Genomic DNA, 19,006 nt, shown 5'->3' on the forward strand with positions numbered 1-19,006 from the left:
CCTTGGCTCAGCTCCGCTGAAGCTGTGAGCCCTCCCCATGCACGGCCCTCCAGGGCCTTCACATTCCACACGAGAGGATTATGAGGCTACAAAGCCTCATCCGAGCGTCCTGGCTCAGCTAAAAGCCTTGACTTCCTGCAGGAGGGTTTCCTCAGGTGTCACCAACATCTAGCAGCGTGCTTTAATCCAGTGAGTAGTTTTCAAACCACAACCTGCTGTTTGTAACAGGTCTCTAGCCCTGACAGGGGAAGAGCTCAGGCTTGCTCTGGAGGGACTGTCCCTCCGCAAGCCGCCCGGGGAGCTGCAAGAGAAGGCAGAGGCTCGGTGACTAAGCCAAGATCAATAAATCACAGGCGTGGTCAGTGTGCCTTGAATACACAAAGTAAGGCAGAAGTCCTCCTATGAAGTAAACAAGCTCTTAGTCCTCAGCAAAAGGCAGCCTCTGAAGAGATCCTCACAGTACAAAGCGACTTCGCCGTTCAGATTCCTGCAGGCTGCTCCTCCTGAGGCTGACAGAGCACATTGGCCTTCAGCGTGCGGCTCTATCGGAGTACAGGGAAGGAAGCTGGATGCTCAGATCCCCAAACGCCTTTCACATTGGTTAAACTGTCGAGCCCACCCATTCACTGTTAAAATATAGCCTAATGACAAGATTTCCCAGATACACCAGTTCTGACCGCTTTGACATTTGCTCTGTCAACATGCTGCTCTAAAGGAGCCGTCATTCCTTTTGTATCTTTTATGCAACAGACCAATTGGCAAATAAAGCAGAAGTGTAGAACCGAGACTGCACTTCCATTGTGAGTAGCTATCAGAGCTTCTGAGAAGGTGGAAGAGTTAAAGCTGCACGAACTGCCTTAGCAACTCCCAGGCTGAGAAGTTTAAAGCACCCATAAATGCGTGGTCTTAATCATCTCTAATGATTTAGAAGAGCCATGGTGAATCCTTTTGGTCTTGATACCGCTACGGCCAGTGCTTCAGGCACCAGTTTTCAAATACCATCCAAATTTTTACCTTAAATGATGCAACTGTTGTCTTACTCTAGGAACTACTTCAATGCCACTCTGAAGATGCACTGTTCTAGTAGACAACTCAACCACACCGGTTGTTCAGCTTCTTAAACAAGTGATTTAACAAGCAGCTGCTTAATGCTAGCTGAAAGAATTCAGTCTTGATGTGTGTAAAGTCGGTAGCTGCCTTTTGTATTTAATAAAACAGTCATGTGCTAAGTTATCAGTACTCTGGTAAAGTAAATTAACTTGCATAAAGCAAGTAGAGATTTTTCAGAACAGTTTTCTCTTAAGTTGGCCTCAGTGTCAGTCTCAAAATAAGTCAGTATATAATGAAATTTTATAACAAAGTAAAGAATTAATACCGAATAGATCACTGCTGTTGCTCAGTTGCCAACAGTAGCATATAGTGTGGCTTGTAAAGCTCATTTCTACGAGCATGACCATAACATAGTGAGAACAAAGTGAGTTTTAGCAAATTTTTTCTTTACTAAAGTCTCTTGTTATAAATTACACAAATAACTTTATAAACAAATCCCCCCCCAGCTTGCATTTTGTTTAAAGTAATAACTTTATATCATACAAATAAAGAAATTTCAAGTATGAAAAGTGCATTATTGCAATAATACCTCTTTGCAAGTCCAAAAATCTTGGTTTAGAATAAAACTGTAAAGTGTAAAAAAGGAGTAAAACAATCAGTGCCATCTATTCATTCAAGAAGTCCGACATCTTAAAAATGATGCTTAGTGTGTTGCAGAGGCAGATTTGCATCTGAAAGCAACATGTAATTGAAAAGAAGCTATGTGTGTGTTCATCGTTTTGCATTATGAATTTTTTTTTCCCCTAGTTTTCTTCACCTTTCTTGGCAGGAATTCATAATACAAACAGTGCTGTCCTCAGGTATCATCCATTCTGTGCTGCTGCCACTTGCATGGTACCAAGTTCTTCGTCCTCTTCGTGCATTCGCTTTAAACTTCCTACAAAAAGGAAAAAAAAAAAAGAGGATAAATATCAGCTGTAATAATACCCATCTGTGAGCAGGGCTATAGGACAGTTGTCACTGTTTTATTGGAGGAAGTGGACCCTTAAAAGGGGCCAACATTCAGTTTCTGGGACAGGCAGTTGCTTATAGCACTCTTCTTCCCTTGCTTTTCGCCACAACAAAGATAAATTTCCTAGAACCCGCTATTTTTGGGCTCTCTTTACACCGCCCCCATACTTCATTTTTCTGTTTGAACAGAGCTTGCACATCAACTGCAGCCATCTCCTTCCCAAAAGCCTGAGATTGACTGCTGCTGGGGGCTTGCTTAGGGTGTGAGACAGTCACCCACACAACACCAGGCTAAGCAGGTGGCACCAAACACAACAGAAGAGGCTTCTGACCTGTAGTACCAGGTGGAACAGAGAGGGATCTCTCCAGCTGCAGTGGTGACATCATCTGGATGGTCAATTTTGCTAGATAGATGGCTTCATATTCCTGGGGGAAAAAAAAATACATACTGCTATTAATTTGGCATAATGCTTTGTAAAGAGGAGAAGGACTAAGAGTTCAGGACACATCAGAGGGTATTTTACAGCAAGGCAGAGATTTTAAAGGAGTAGAGCGTTGACACGAACAACAAAAACCATCAGGAAGGCAGAGCAAAAGAAAACTTACAGGATGACAAGAAATGGCTTTAAGAAAGAGAGAACTGTCATCAGAAAAAATTCCCTGAGAACGTTTAGAGAACTTCTTGTTCCCAGCAGGCAATTCAGACAGCAGAAGCAAACCAAACTGAGAATATAGCAACTTCAGAGATTTGTTACGAGGACAAACCACGCAAGAACTTCAAGTTGTGTTCCACTGACCCATCACGCCTCTGTTACTATACAGCAACTCCTCACTAGGAATTACTTAAAAAAACCACACACACACTCAGGAGACATTTAGTCATCCTGCTGCCAGCCACTTAAGCAACAGAGATACTGCACATACGCTTCACCACACCACCCTGATGTTTGCTGACCATGCACCCAGCAGACTCCTGGAATATGATAAAGCAATTTCATGACATTTAAGGTTTGCTGCTTCATACCTGTGAACTTCATCGTCTATGAATGCAAGCGTCAGGAAGCATCACAGATGTGTGCTACAATACCTGCATTGCACTTTCCTTAGCCACCGACTAAACTGTTTCAGAGCCTCTTGATCACTACACAAAACAGAATTTTCTTATTTCTCCCATTCCTGGATTTGCTTTGTCTGAAGCTTATGTCTAATGAATTAGGATACCCACTCATCTTCCTCCCAGGCTCTGCTATAACTTCTGACATTTACTTGAAGCATATTTTTACAGTAAATGCTAAACCTAAATAGAAACAATGGCTTTGGAACAAGATGATTCATCAAATGGGTTTTGAGCTATGACCAGTAAGAAAAGAACAAAACATCACCTGAAGTTGGTGGACAAATCCAGCATTAGGATTAATACAGAATCTTCTTTCTTGAACATAAGTAAATGCATCCCTTAACAAGAGAAGGAGATAGAAAATACTTCAGTGGAAAATAGACCGTGACAAAACCATCTGTGATTTCACGAGCAGTTCTTCAGGTTCTATAGTTCTTAGAAAATATACAACCTTCTCAGAATCGGTTTGTGTAATTGAAATTTGTCTGTGCAAAATAGGAGGCAGTAGTTGCAGCATGCTCTTTGCCCACCCCCACCTCCAGTCTTCTGCTTGCTGGCCTGTTTTCAACATGCTGCTTAAAACAGCCTCTTGGGGCCTCTTCTATAAGGTCTCACAGTGAGGCATCAATCTACATAGGCTGGCATCCTGTTCCCATTAACAGCAGGTACTTACTTCTTCACAAAATGCTGAAAACAAACCTGCAGTGGAAAGGAATGGAATAATCTGCCTCCCCTGAAGCCTTCGCTCAGTCTCAGTGGGTGACAACTGGCTTATGTGACAGTACAGGACTGCTCACGTTCCCTCCAAAATTATTATTCATTTACACTACTTGAATTAAAACAGCAATACCTACAGATATATCGGACTTACCTCTAGGTAAGCACTCTTAGTGCCTTTTGAGAGGAATCATTAACTACATGACTGTGCAGTACTGTCCATGCTCTGTTCTTACCTGTACTTCACCCCAAATGTTTCCATTATGTATGCAATAACTAAGGCAGCACTGAAATAAAAGACAAAAATAAAAATCAGTAGAATATATTCCAATATCTTCTAAAAATATTTTTAAAAAAATAATAAGCAGGACGGATAGTTTCCTACCTTCTAGAAATCCCTGCGTTTCCATGGACAAGAACTTTTCCTGAGGAGGACAAAAACCAAAACCATACTTGCATTAACTGAGGAAAATTCTGTGACATGTAGTTTTTCCTTGTTATGAAAAACTACACAGCAGTAAGGTACATCCTAAGAACAACATGTGCATTTTAATTCACTCTAGATTACTAACTAGACTGTCCATTACTGCCCCAGGGATGCAGAAGCATAAATTTCCCTCTTCTGGGGATTTTGAGTAACAAGATCTCCATTCCAGGACTACAACGCAGATTTTAAGGCCCTACATTAGGGAAGAGACAAAACTCGTTCTCACACAAAACACACTTGTGTTTAAAGTGAAAAACAGATACATTAAGAAGTTCGTTTTCCATTTGGAGGCAAGAGGAAAAAAACACTTTACTCTGCGTTTGTATAATTCAGTTCAAGTTGAACACAATTAGCCTCCCAAATTCAAGAAAACCTCATACTTAGGAGCACATTATACACACCACTAAGCTAGCTATAAAGCTTTAACAGCAATGTATTAGTGAATGAAAGGAAAAGCAAATCTGATTTTACCTCCACTTTGTAAACTTCCATCAATAAATTCTTTAGTCTAAAAAGAGAAAAAAATTACAAGACTGAAACATTCAGATTATTGTAAGCGTTACTACTACTTGCATTAAAATATTGTGGAACTTTTTTATCAGTCTTTCTACACAACAACAACAACTCACTCTGTACAGACTTCAAAGCGTCTGGCTGAAGTGATTGTCTTTTTTGGTTTTTTTGTACTTTTTACTATCCATAAAATGGTCAGTGAAACTTAATGTGAAGCCAGGTGCAAAAATGCTTTAAGATCCATTGTGTGTGCTGTTTACATTCATTATGTGACATGTTGTGCCACTATAACAAAAAAGCAACTTCCCTCTTTGCTTAACAGTTCAGGGGCAGGAAAAAACACATGCGTCAGCAGAAGTATGGCCTGGATCACACTACTGATGCCCGTGACTTCTGAGAAGTTCTCCAATCATATTTTCAGTAAAAAACAGTAGGTCTAATCAGTCTATAAGGGGAGGCATGATCTAGTGAGGTCTGTGAAATACTGCCAGGCTGAAACAGTTGATTAGATGAAAGGCAAAAGCTAGATAATTTATTGTGGAGAAAACTCCAATCAGCCTCTTAAAAATACGCCAATAGAAATATAAGATGTCAGTAACTCAGATTTGCAAAGGATGCTTTGGTCAAATGGCATTATGCTTTAGAAAAGCTGCAAGCCATCAGTTAATTTGCCTTCTGCAAAAACGTGACCACCTCTGCTATATGCAGTGAAGCCAGAACAGCTTTTTTTTTTTTCTCCTTTGAGTGGGGGAAGGAACAAAATGCTTTTGCTCTGTTACAAACTAACCTAAAATAAAGATACAAAAATCACAGAACAAACCTTTAGTTTTGAGCTTTTTCCAAATTTGACTGTGTCATGTGTACTGTTTAGTTTCCAGTTACCTTTTAACTCCTCTGCATGAACATCTTTCGAGATGCTGTAAAACTGAGCTACGCCAACTAGTTACCATGTTCTGTTTAATTTACATCTCTCGTATCAAATACTAAAATAAATTCTTTGGCGATAAAAAAGCTTCCCTGCAGGCTAAGGGTTTCCAAAATAAATATTACTCTCACATAACCTGTCTTCTTTTGGGACCATAATATGATACAGCTCTTGCAATTCTGCCTCTGTTTCTATGCTTGTAAGAATGAGTTAATCACCCTTACTACAGTGGCAATAAAAAGGTCACTTAAGAGTTCTCAACCCTGCCGCCTGCCTAGGAAAGTGCCTCAGGTTGGGCTTCCCACACCTGGAACTATGCATCTGTTAATTCATAAGAATCTTACTGGACAACTCCATTCCCAACCCATTCACGTTAACCAATACTTACCATAGGGAAAAATCGTATTATATTCTCAACCGGATTATCTGCAATATCCAGGACTAAATACCTGCAACGAGAACAGTTGCCATGAGTACGCAGTAACGCTTACAGCTGACTCAGCCCTGCAACAACGCTCCAACCTGCAGAAGGAAGCCGACACTACCCACGTGGCTTTACTCTCCGGTCCGAGCTCCAGAACTACTCCGAGCAAGCAGCCTTCTGAGCTGTCCTTACAAGGAAGCAAATGAGGAACCTTCTCCAACATCCCCAGACAAAATCACCCCGGGGGGCGGAAGAAATTCAGAAATGCTGTGCTACCAACGACAGAGCTGTGTTTGAAAGCAGCCCACTGTGCGCTCACATCCTCGCCATCAGTATGTGAATACGGGCCAGCATCCTTTTCTGGGGCTCTCTATGCAGCTTTTTCAGAGGTACACATTTTCTGATCAAGTTACCTCAAGTGTTTTATCGACAGCAGAGACTACTCAGAACTAACAACCTCATAACTCAAGACAGTTACTGGACACGAACAGATACTTTTCATTTGTGGATTTGCTTACGTCTGGAGTTTAGCACGATGAAGAAACTCCACAGCTTGGATTTCAGAGTCTTTGAGAAATGTGATAAGGTGTAGAAATAGTTTTTACAACGTAAAAATAACCAGAAAGAACGCACAAAAAAGATCTCATTACTACAGAGTAATGTGTTTAAAAGTAAGTCTTACTTGTTTACAGTTCTGCACATTATGCTCATTTCTCACCTAAACAGCTGTTGGAAGTTTGGTTTAATAAAGTTTGCTTCAATGTTTTGCCGTATGCATATTACATGGGTGATTCCATGTTTCTGAAGTATAGGTAGCTGCAGAAAAAGAAAAACAGATTTTTAAAAACCGAGTCCATCGATTACACAGTCATTTAAAAGAGAAGCTATACTTAAATACGCAATGAGTTACATCAAGTACCTGAGGAAAATCAGAGCTGGCTTTCTAATGTTCAAAGCACAGTGTGAAAAATTCTCTTTCAAAAAAGCAAAAACAAAACCATTAGGATTTGTAAGAAAAAAAGCATTCCAATGATGAAAGGAAGAGGCAAGAAAGGCGTTCAAAAACTTGTTTGATTGTGCCCACCTTTCATTTCTCCTGAAATTGCAAGTGTGCATATGCTATAGCAATTTCCAGCTAGCATTGCTTCTTGCAGACCGCTTCTTGCAGCCAGACCACTGAAGGTAAGAGCAGTTAGACCACAGTGCAAGCTGGCAGATAACAAGCTTTGGTTTTGCTTCTACAATCAAGTCAAGCACTGCTACATACTTTATTTTGCTGTGTAAGTTTCCAATTCTGATCTGTGTTGCAACACTTCAGTAAAGGAAACTGATTGCCTGACCAGCGATGTGCAAGTCTGATTTTTTTAATAACTTCTTAGAAAAATTATTTTAAAGCTTAACTATAAAACTCAATTTTTAATATACAAAACACAGACACACGTTCACCACAATTAACTAACACGTAAGTCACTTCAAACCTAGAGTTTTCTCTGGTTTGCAAGGCATAGGTAAAGCTGGCCAGCAGAAATTAAGAACTTGCACGTGTGTGTACGCATGCATGCACAACTTGAAGCCATGTGAAAAATCAATCAGGGCTCTTTTTCACTTTTTTCAAGATTGTTAAAGAAAAGGCAGTTTTTGCAAGTGCCAACTGCCCCAGCACATGGCTGCAGGGCTGCAGATTCTCTCTGGAAAGAGGGAGGCATCGATACCAGCCCCTGATTATCCTCCAGGTTTAAGAAACCACCCCATAAAGGCATGATGCACTTCTTCTGCCCAGCAGGAAAGATGTCAGAGGATTGTACAAAATGTTGCAACCAAATTTATACCTACGTGGATACAGACGTACACTTGAACAACACATTGCCACAGTAAAAAAGCAGCACAGCAAAGTTTCCTTACGAGACACTCTTCTGAAAATCATACCTTGCTTTTCATAGCTGAAGAATACGGGCCTAAAAATAACCCGGGTAAAATTTCCTAGGGGGGCAGAAAAACAGACAGTTAATACCAACCCCAAATTATCTGAAATAACACGCTGCATTCAACCCCACAGGAACAAATAATTCACACGTCCGTGAGACGTTATCAAGTGTTGTTTAAAACAGGCCAAGGGAACAAAATAAAAGCCGCACGACCTTTGTGCAGGAGATCTTGTTCTGGAACTGGAATTTCGTCCTTTGTTTAGGCTAAGTTCCAGGTTGACTGATACCTCTTACCCAGCCCCGGATCGAACGTGGGCTTCGAGGGAACTCTGCGTTTGTACATAATTGTGTCTCCAACTTAATTCCTAAGCACTCTCATGGAAAATATACAGGCATATCAGGCCTCTAGCTTTGTCTCAGTGGTAGAAAAAAGCTAATTTTAACCAGTTATCTCCTCCCCAATAAAGACATGAAGGTCTTGTACAAAGATTTGGCTGACGCGGCAGGAAACTTTTAATTGTCCTGAAGTCCTACATGAGAACAGCTACTCCCAAGGGGATTTAAGTTAAAAAGCAGAGCTCCAATAATGTTTTCAGTAACCATCTCCTAAAAACATTCATTTGGGGGGATTCTGAAGGAGATTATTTTTGTTTTCCTGCACTTGCACAACGGAGACCCAAAACCCACCTTCACACTAAGCCAGCAGCCCTCTCCCCCTGCCACTGAACCCCTTGCTACCTGTAGTCCCCGATGGAACAAGATGCCATCACTGGAACCATGTTAATCATTACGCCAGGGATGTCTGAGAGATATTAAACCTCTGTCCTTCCTCCACCGGAGCAGCACATCTCTCCCAGGGTGCTGCCTGATACTTTACCCTAAGGACTGACTTTAATACCAGTTTTTTTTGTAAGGCTTTTTTTTTCCCCCCCTATAGAAAGCACCGTGGGTTTTGACTCAAACGGAAAATGAAAGCGCATCATACCTGCATCTCTCTCCTCATGGGATAGGTCCAATCCTTAAAAATAAAATAAAAATAGTTATATAAGCATGCAGAAGGGAAAACAAATCCAGGCAGAGGCCTATGCGCGCACATTATATAAAAGAATAAAGTCTGTTTTCTGTATGTGTATGAGCTAACTTCTACCTCTCCAGGCGGACACCGGCGACACTCGGGGACAAGGCACATCACTATTCTGAGAGCGAACGTGCAGAAAAACTCAAGCACCCGACGTCATCAGCGAGGACGCCTGTGCAGGAGAGCCGGCGTGGTGTATATCCACTGCTCGGCTTTCTGCTTTGAAACGTCTCGAGAGAGGGGAGGCAGAAGGAGGGGGGAAGAAAAAAGGAAAAGCTTCGGGACATTCTGTATTAGCCACAGAGGCAAAAAAGTCCTTTGATTGTTACGTTCCTGCAGCCCTGAACAAGCAGGCAGAAGGAAGGAGGCACAGCAGCAGCTCCGTTAAAACCCAGACCATCTCACTGCCCCTACTCAAAGCAACTTAGCTCTGAATATTCAGGATTTAGCTCTAACAACCCCAGGAAGTCGTGTTCTGCATCACTACAGCACGCCATAAAGAAACAGATTCCCACTTTTCCCCATGCGAGGCCGTTACACCGGGAAGGATCCTCGCACAACATCCACGTGCCGGTGCTGGGCCGCACGAAGGTGATGCCCAGCCGTCCATCGGCAGCCGGCACACGGCCGCCTCCTGCAGGATCCCGACCCGCAGGGCTCGCTGCCCCCCGCTCGCTCTCACCCCCTCGGTCTCTCCAACCCTTCCGGAGGACGTGGCAGGCCCGGCGTTTTCAGCCCTCGCTCCGTTTGACAGAACAGCCAAAGCTAAACCAAACGAATCCTTCGGCAGAGCCTCCGTGCCTGTCCTCGCTCCCCTACAGCTCCCGCTGGGCTGTCAGCGGGCTCTTTCTCGCTGCCCCGCAGTACGAGGGAGCCGTGTGAGATCCCAGCTACCAGAAAGAAGAGGGGAAGTTTCCGGACGTAGCAAACCTAACAGACCGCTCGCCTGTATTTACGGAACTCGGTCGGTTGCTCCACGCACGCCGGCAGCTAAGGAAAAGCTTCGCCGCGTGCCGCTCCTGTCGACGTCCTGGTCTCCTCGGAGCTACCACGAAGTTCAGCTCCGAGTATCCCACCCCTGCGGCGAGGTCTCGAGGGCATCGAGAAAGATCCAAGCCCTCAACCCGTGGCTTTACCCACCTCAGCACCCACAGCTGTGCCGGAAGCACCGATTTCACAGTCAGCCCCCTTTTTAGAAGGGCACGCAAGAAAAAGTCAGTGCTTCCCCTGGCCACACGCGCAGGGAGGCTTTTGCTAGCTCTTGGTAGGGAATTAGAAAGGATTTTAGTGTCAGGGAAGTCATCCTGGAAGCCACTTGGATTGAATCTGGGGCAGCGCTTCTGAGAAAGCAAACAAACATTAAGCCACTCAAAACAATTCCCTGAATACTACGTAAAATGGTAGTACAAACCGGGACACACAACCACGCTGAAATGGTCTCTGTTAAAGACAGAGGGCCAGCTACATTGTTTTTGTGTGTTCCAGTTGTAATAATAAAAGCTCCTGATAGCAGAACCCCGTAACAAAGGGATGATCTTTAAGGAACTGTATCCTTTGAAGGCTGACCCAAGCAACTTTTAGCGTAATCCCACTGCCTCACTGCATATACAAAAGCATAATTTATTCCCCAAAATGCAAGGAAGTCCTGGTTTTGTCCAAGTATAAAAACAACATCATGAGGAATAATGTCTGAAGAGCTTAAGTTACGCTCCAGGAGCCCTAAGTGGGCTTACTACTCTATTTATATACTTGGGGAATTTAGAAGTCTTAGTCTGGAGCGTCATGAAAACACAAATTCATCAGTACTTTGGTCAAGGGGACTTAACGTGTTAAAAATATTCCTCTGAAACGCATCTGAGGCAGGAAATTGGGTTAGTCACAAAAGCCGTAAGCTGCGCACAATAAGTAGGCAAGAATTTAGCAGTACGTAGTCCAAAGGAAAACAAAACCCAAAGGGCAACAGATGCCACAGATGTTCAGAACACAAAAACAAGGCACTACTAGCTCCAGACATCTGGGCTTTTTGGAAAACATTGGCGGCTAAAGGTACAGTTTGCAACGGGTTTTAGTCTGCGAAATAAATATCTGAAAGATACCATCGCAGACTGTATGTTTTCGTTACGCAAGGGCACAAATGAAGAGCGATTCTGCTGATTGCCTGACGTCCCTTACAGGCTTTGAAAATTAACAACGCAAGATTATTCAAACGGCATGCAAAAGGCCATGAAAAGTCTATCAGAGTAGCAAGCAGAGGTCTCATTTTAAGGAGTTCATTCGTTAACCGTGCTCTCCGCGCTGCAGCGCCCCGAAGGCAAACAACAACAACTGGAAGTTTCCCTTTATCAGACCGAAGGGATCTTTGATACTTGGAAGACAAAATAGAGAGAGGGAATGAAAATAAGGTAACATGAAGCTTTACAGAGGAGCCACTCACCTCTGACGGGTCTGCCCAAGCTAGGCTGTGAGGGACAGGTTGAAGAGATGCCTCTTGTGTTTTTTCGGGGTGCTCACAGCACTGACCTGCTTGTGTGTTCAGGCAAACGAAACGGTGGGGGCTACTGCGGCACTTCGTACTGCCTCCGTATGGAGTGATGAGCAAGAGAAAAGGGGATGAAGCACGTTTCAAAGCCCTCCCTTCCCCACCTACAGCCAATCCCTAGCTGGAATAAATTCAAGATACGAACAAACAGGGAAGATTTTGCCTTGCTGCAGACAGCTTCCCCGTAACCACCATCTAAAATACACCACCAAGAGTTGTGTTATTGATGTGTTTTGGCATAGCTGTACCTTCTTTGGAAGAACGCTTTCATGGAAAAAGGAGTTGACAGGACACTGATGTGTTCAAATGCGTGCACGTGTGGATTTTTTCCCTGCAAGAGTGACCTTGGCTAGGATTCCCGTAACATGAATTTTCAAAATAATTAAGCAGCTTTGATGCTGAGCCTTGTCCATGCTCGAGATGTGCAAGGAAACTGCGTGGTTTTAAATGCAGCTCCACAACTCGCCACATGCAGCCTGTGCATGCCTCACCAGAAGCAGGCGGTGAAATGGATACCCAACGTGGCATCACTTTGTAGCTTACTAACCGGTTAGAAGACCCCCCTAATTTTCACACATACAACATATATCTAAAAACTTTCCTGACTACTCTGGGATTCTGACCCCCCTTTCCGATACTCAGGCAGCTCTTTCACTGTTGACAGCATTGCGTACCTCTCTGTACAGATTCCTCATCGTAATCCATTGCAGCAAGGCTTACGATTGTTTGTTCCTCACGTACATCAAGAACCTAGGGCTGTCAGGATCCTCTTGCCTACGTTTGTTTCCACGCCTCATGGTATCTTCATATAAGACATAAAACTCGAAGTGTCTCCTCCCAACCTGGTACAACGTTCCTCCAGTCTGTGAAATTAAAGCTGAAGACAAACGATCCGGCAACGACAGCCCCACGTCCCGCTGAGCTGCTTCGATTCCTTTATCTGCTCTGACCGAGTGATCTCTTGGCTACAATCTCGTACCGCTCTCTACAGGAAAAGAAGATTACTGCTGAACAGCAGCACAGCAGAGCAGCCAGAAGATACGATCGTTTGAACTGCCAACACTGCTGCTGCTCCCCCTGGCAGCCTGCAGCTTGGGTCGTGGACGGGTCCAATCCCCTACCTCAGCGGTCGTCCCAATGCAAAAAGCTTCATGCTTAATTCTGCGGAAGCGTGAAGTTCAATTTGCACTACAAAATGATATCCCATCCCGTTTGAAGGTAGGATAGACAACTCTCTGAGAAACCTCCCATCTGATACAGCCCAACAAAGCGGGTGGTTCGGTTTCCACCCATACCAGGCTCCTTACAGCTCCATCACAGCCGCCCCTCAGTGCTGCAGTAACTCATCTTCCATCTCACTCTGAGATCGTAATTCACAGCTTCTCCAACTCCCCTCCCAAACGCTTTGCTTTTCCATTACAACGTCCTCGGTCCACTCTCCGGAACACTTTACCTTTTTACGTTTAAAAAGCAGAGCTTTGTCAGGTGGGAAAGCCTGACCGGGTGGCAGCTGGGGAGCTGGTAACACCCCAATCCTCCGGCTCTCCCTGGCTCCTGTATTCTATTTTCTTCTAGGACCGTTTTCACAGGCCGACAGCTCGCTGCAGCTCTTCAAGGCTGAGGTTTTGTCCTTTTGCGCTTTCCAAACCGGACTCCCCTTCCACTTCAACCCTTCCTTTCCTAGCTGGTTACTAGGAAGCCCGGGAACGCGTTCACTGAAGGCCTGCGCAGAAATAAAGCTAGCCACACCAACGGACTTTGTAAGGTGCGAAGAAGCAGAATAAACTATTACCAAAAGAAACCACGAAATGTTAAAGCAGTAACAGAACAGACTCATTTGCAATGCTTCAGCAAGAAAATAAAGTCCTGAAAGCATATTCAAGAAAAACATCTGAATATTAATGAAGCCTACCGTATTTATTGGCACGAAGCACGTTACCCTAAGGGACTCAAAATTAGCTAAAGCCACAAATGAAATCAAAGGCTGTGTCTTCAGTTCTGGTCATGCTTCGCGATCTCGGACACAGTTATTCTGGTTAGAAACCTAAAAAAGTATATATATTTTTTTTTCCCACATGAAAATACAGTGCAAATATATAAATACGGGAAATTAAACCCACTCCTTCTGCTCACAGAAGCCACGTTCACACTCCTACCAAGACAGGGGTAGGGCTAAGGATGGGCTTTGCCACTCTGCTAACGCAACAGATTGCCTGGCTGAAGGCGAGGGCACTGCCAGCCGACGGTCACCACGCTCAGGGAGCTGACACGGCCCCCAAAATCATCTATTCCTACATGAGATCCAGGCTCCGGGTCCCCACAGGAGGGACACACGGGTGACAAGGCCGGCTGGCAGGATGGGCACAGCCACTTTTCGGCACGGCCAGCCGACGGACGGGCTTCGGTGCCATGGCCAAGGAGCCCCGGGTGGCCAGGGCTGGGACGCCGCACCCAGCGACGTTTTGGGGATGTTTGTAAGTGGGAGCTGGCCCACGGGAAGTCCTCATCGTACAAACGCTGGGGCTTTTGAAGACACAAGGAAATACAAAAGCAGGAAGGCGGGGAGAAAAAACAATCGCGGGCGGGAATGACAGAGCGCACAGAGGAAGGAAGAAGAGCACAACAGGAAAATAAAGGCTACGCCGGCAAAGAGGAACGTGAGCCACAAAAAGGACAAAATGTAAACTCGGGAGACTAAATGGTAAGCAGAAACATAATACAGAGGAGAAACATCAGTTTCTTTTTTGTCCCATCCTGTACCTTTGGGCCAAGAGACCTCCACGAGCCTGCTGAACACCGGTTTCGGTGCCCACGATGAGCGGCACCAGCATCTCCTAAAGCGTGGCGCCCCAGCCAAGGGGCAGGGCCGCTACAGTCTTTGCTTTTGTTGTTGCTAGCTTTGATTTATTTGTTTTGAAATTTGATTTAAATCGTGGACTTGCACAGACTCAAACCCGTCAGCTCCTCTACATTCCCCAGCAAGACTACTCCGTGTTTAATTTTCCTTTGCTCTGTTACGGGGTCAGGTAGGATATATACGCTAACACGGGCTTCCTACTTGTTTTAAGGAGTGCATAGACGAGGAAAATCGTTGGGTTTTGTTAAGGGGGTTATCTGGGTTTCCTGCCAAAGGTAAAAATTTAAGATATTTGTTCCACCTTTAGATGGCCTGCACTACCCACGGTTAAAAAGCAGTCAGATATAAACTAGTGTTTCAGACTAAATATAGCTGACAAGAAGCGAGCGTTTCTCTAAGAAGTCATGTGCTATGAGAGCTCATTTTTGCACGCATAATAAAAAGGCAAGTTCGACTACTTAGCCAATAGGCTGATAATTCTACGACAAAAAACACAGTCCTAAAAAAAAAAATCTACATGGATCATGAATAGTAGTTTACTCAGCCTGCCCACAAGCAAACATGCCGACGTTTTAACAAATAATTGAACTGGCAGTCGGTGCCGTGTTCCTGTCGCACACATCTCACCCCTATCATTTTTGGTTTAAGATTTCAAGGGATAACAATAGCCACTAAATTCCCTAACTATCCCAGTCCTTATTTACCACCTTTCGAAGCGTGCTAAGGTGTCTCAATACTAATACGCCAGCATGCACTGCTGCCAACCTCTTTTGAAGTGTCCCTAGCTGTACATTTTTATACTGCGAGAAAAGGACCAGCATTTCCGAAATTTGAGAAAGTTTTAGACCCCAGCTTGGAAAGCACGCCGGTTTTAGAAAAAGGCACATAAATAAATCTAAGCCTAAGCGGTTTCCATGCTATGTTCAATCAGCATTACTCATCGGGCTTCGACATATTCACTATCAGCACCCTATAAAACAACGCACGCTATTTACAGACATTCACGGCAATTACCAGAAAACCCCGGCAAGAACGAGGAGTTACAGTTTCAGTAACCAAACAATAAAGCTGGAACAACTCAAGCGGCATAAGGACGCGTAAAAAGGAGTTCGGCTTGTAACATGGGCTTGCCAGTGCGAGACGGAAGCTGGCGTAGCCCAGGCTTCGTTAGCTCACGCTGCAGACCCGGACAATTAGCCAGGCTGTAGGCAGCACGCAAGGGCCAGAGGAAGCACTCCAAAGCGGCGCTGACACACGCTTGCACCGACGCGTGGCAGATGCTTGTCTGTGCTTGACCCGCCACGAACACGGTTTCGCCACCAGGACGAGCCTTAAACACGCACCAGGTACAGGAACAAGAGTGACACCCATCGCCAGGAGTGCTCCGAACACGCTTCGGGTCCATCCGTTCCTGAGATGTTATCAGGGGAGGAATGCAAAGGAGGCATGCACGGCTCTCCAGCAGGCAAATACCGCCAGCAAGTCTCAACGCGGCACTTCACAACCTCCACCAGGTACTCTTAGACGGGGTCAGTAGTTCCAAAATTCAGCAGGTTTTAATGCTATGTGTGGATTAGGGGCGTTGCAAACCATCCACAGGCCGAGATATCTATCTATTTATCTAGAACATATTCCTGCTGAAGTCAATCCAGCGGCAGGCTGTTGCCACCCTCCCCAGCCGAGAGCCTTGCCCACTCTTACCCTTCCTCGTACCAGCACCGCGGCGTGAAGCTGGGCGGTCAACCAGCCGGGCTCACAAATTGGCTTTTTTTGTTTTAAGCCGTCCCACAGTTGCTGGTGTCAGTCAGGAGAAGGGAGCTGGCAGCTGGACCATGTTAAAATGACCGGTTGTACGTGCTTGTGAGCAGTCCACATCGGGACTTAAACCAGGCGTTCCCCGAGTTCTCCCTCCACGGCCCCTTCTCCAACCAACGCCTTATAATCAAACCCACCACGACAACTCCACACCGCACATAACCCTCTTCCTAAAAAAGCATATTAGAGGGACTCCTCATCAAAAAGCCTCCTGACAGCAAATACAAGGGCTGATCTTCAGCTCTGCATGAATTTGGAGACAGAATGGCTTCAGTTTCCTGAGATTGCTTTTCCAAAGCATCTTCTCGAGGATCGGGCTGAGGGCCCACGGCTGCAGCCTCTCACCCTTTGCTCAGTAAGTTAGAGGTACGAGAGCTTAGACATTCGCACAGCGGCTGCGACTTTTCTGCTTCCCCAAACACTCAGGGATAGAGTCAGACACAAATGTGAAGCCTTGAGCATGTAAAGCATATGGTTTTTAAATATAGTCCCTGAAACTCTCCACTACAGACCTGCGGCATTTGAAGTTTTAACATTATATACATTGTACTATCGAGAGAGAAATAAGAAATTAAGAGAGAAACAAAACCCACTTTGTGAAGGACGCTGTCTTACAACTCACCTTGCTCAGCTAAGAGTTGCAAGGCTAGCAGTGACCTCTGTTTTTAAAACTATTTTAGCCACACGCTCCTTTTTAGCTATTCAAGTTAGAAGCAGGCTCAAAAAGTCATCTCATCCAGCCTAATTTACTTAACCATCTCCAGAAGCAACCTTAGACAATGGGATTGGTTTCTCCAGAAAGAAAAGATATTTAAAAACAAACAAATTACAAGCCTCGCAGGGTTGCGTACGATTCGCGTTCAGATACGAAGCGATTACAACTTTCTGAAAACAGCCAAGGTGATTCGTAAACACTTGCAGAGCCCTGAAGTGGAGAGGGCACTAAATCACGGCAACAAAAGCAGGAGAAGAAAGCAGGTACCTGGAATCCTGGAGGTACTCTTCCCACAATAAAAGCATTCAACAACAGCTCCGTTGACACCGCAATAAACTGCGCTGTGTCTTGTCTAACGAGCTGGCGTTCGCGAAACGCGGGGCAACCCGTAGAGCCGCGAGGAGCTCGGACACCACCAGCTCGCCGCACGGACGCGGTGACATTTTGTACAGAGTTCTTGATGCCACCAAAGCGGCACGCTCGGGGCTGCCCGTGGCACACGAAGACACGCCAGCAGCACCCGGGGGCAGCAAGACGAAGCTCCGCCAAGCCCCGAAATCAGACACCGGCCCGACGGGGCTCCTCCGACACCACACGGCTCAGCCTTGGCAGATATTGCCACCTGCCTCGACCGGCTGACGCGTCCCGTGGCAGAAATGCCTCCCCAGAGCGCCAAGTGGCTTCTGGAGAGCCTCGGAGCCAAGTGCTCGGAAGGGGACGGGCAGGCGGGGCTCGCTGGTGTGGAGGCGAGGAGTTCGTTGGGGTCTTGGGCGCAGGCGGAGGGGCGAGGGAGGACACCAGAGGCTGTGAGGGGATGGTTGTGAGGGGACCCCGGGGGCTGTGAGGGGACCCCGGGGGCTGTGAGGGGACCCCGGGGGCTGTGAGGGGACCGTTGTGAGGGGAACCCGGGGGTTGTGAGGGGACCGTTGTGAGGGGACGCTGTGTGTCGTGAGGGGACACCGGGGGCTGTGAGGGGATACTAAGGGCTGTGAGGGGACCATTGTAAGGGGACACGGGGCTGGGCAAGGACACGGAGCCTCCCAGCGGCGGCCACCGGGGCCTGCGGGCAGGGCTGGGTGCAGGGACCCCGCGGGGCCGTGAGGCCGGGACCCCTGCGGGGACCGGTGGAAGGGAGCAGGGAGAGCCGAGCCGGGCCGTGCCGGCGGGGAGCGGGGCCCCGCGGCCGGCCGTGAAGGAGGGAGCGGCCCCGTCCGGCGCCCCCCGGGGGCTCCCCTCAGGCCCCGGGGTGCCCCCCCCCAACCTCGCCCCGCTCCGTCGGGCGGAGGCGCCCAGGCCGCCTACCTCGGAGTCCTCTTTGGCCTGCGGCAGCGCGGGGAAGGCCGGCTTGGCGAGCTCCATGGCCGGCCGGGCGCTCTCCGGGCGGGGCCGGGGCCGGGGCCGGGGCCGGGCGGCTATTTGGGCAGCGGGCCGGCGGGGGGAGGCTCGGCGGCGGCGGCGGCGGCGGGGGGCGGCGGAGGCGGCGGCGCGCTCAGCCGCTCTCGCCCGGCCGCCATGCTGCTGCTGCTGCTGCTGCCGCCTCTTCCCTCCTCCTCCTCCTCCTCCTCTTCTCCTCCTCCTCCTCCTCGTCCTCCTCTCCGCCTCCTCCTCCTCCCCCCTGCCTCCGCCCCGCCCCGGCACAACGGCCGCCCGCTCCCCTCAGGGCTCCCCCTCAGGGCTCCCCCTCAGGGCTCTCCCCTCAGGGCTCCCCTCACGCCCGCCGAAGTTTCCCCGAGCCCAGCCCGTTGCCGGCCCTCGCCTCGCCGCTTCCATTTTGGGGAGAAGTCCCCCCCTTGGTTTGGGCCTGCCGGGCTCCGCAGGCTGGCAGAAAGGCCG

General features: G+C 46.9%; 1 protein-coding gene across 2 annotated transcripts; it reads right to left on the reverse strand.

The window, feature by feature from the left end:
• Window positions 1-1,479: 1,479 nt before the first annotated feature.
• On the reverse strand, window positions 1,480-18,724 carry STYX (serine/threonine/tyrosine interacting protein). Of its 2 annotated transcripts, none has more exons than XM_083837364.1 (11): window positions 18,476-18,724; window positions 9,155-9,187; window positions 8,171-8,224; window positions 6,963-7,060; window positions 6,209-6,269; window positions 4,854-4,890; window positions 4,281-4,320; window positions 4,132-4,182; window positions 3,444-3,516; window positions 2,394-2,487; window positions 1,480-1,987 (listed from the first exon to the last, which is right to left on the reverse strand). In XM_083837364.1, the coding sequence occupies exons 1-11, from the start codon at window positions 18,530-18,532 to the stop codon at window positions 1,914-1,916; spliced, it is 672 nt and encodes a 223-aa protein (XP_083693490.1). In that variant the 5' UTR covers window positions 18,533-18,724; the 3' UTR covers window positions 1,480-1,913. The 2 variants fall into 2 exon arrangements, with proteins under 2 accessions (XP_083693490.1, XP_083693491.1); XM_083837365.1 differs by lacking the exon at window positions 18,476-18,724 and adding an exon at window positions 11,682-11,996.
• Window positions 18,725-19,006: the final 282 nt, after the last annotated feature.

This window comes from Anser anser (assembly GCF_964211835.1).
Source record: "Anser anser genome assembly, chromosome: 5".
Taxonomy (NCBI): Eukaryota; Metazoa; Chordata; class Aves; order Anseriformes; family Anatidae; genus Anser; species Anser anser.

What these genes read in the sequence shown, in the direction of transcription:
- STYX (XM_083837364.1), bottom strand. Translation starts at nt 18,532, where the DNA reads ATGGAGCTCGCCAAGCCGGCCTTCCCCGCGCTGCCGCAGGCCAAAGAG. An exon ending in TAATACGATTTTTCCCTATG is followed by an intron (nt 4,891 to 6,208) that starts GTAAGTATTGGT and finishes TTCTCTTTTTAG; the next exon opens with ACTAAAGAATTTATTGATGG. An exon ending in AACGCAGGGATTTCTAGAAG is followed by an intron (nt 4,183 to 4,280) that starts GTAGGAAACTAT and finishes CTTTTATTTCAG; the next exon opens with TGCTGCCTTAGTTATTGCAT.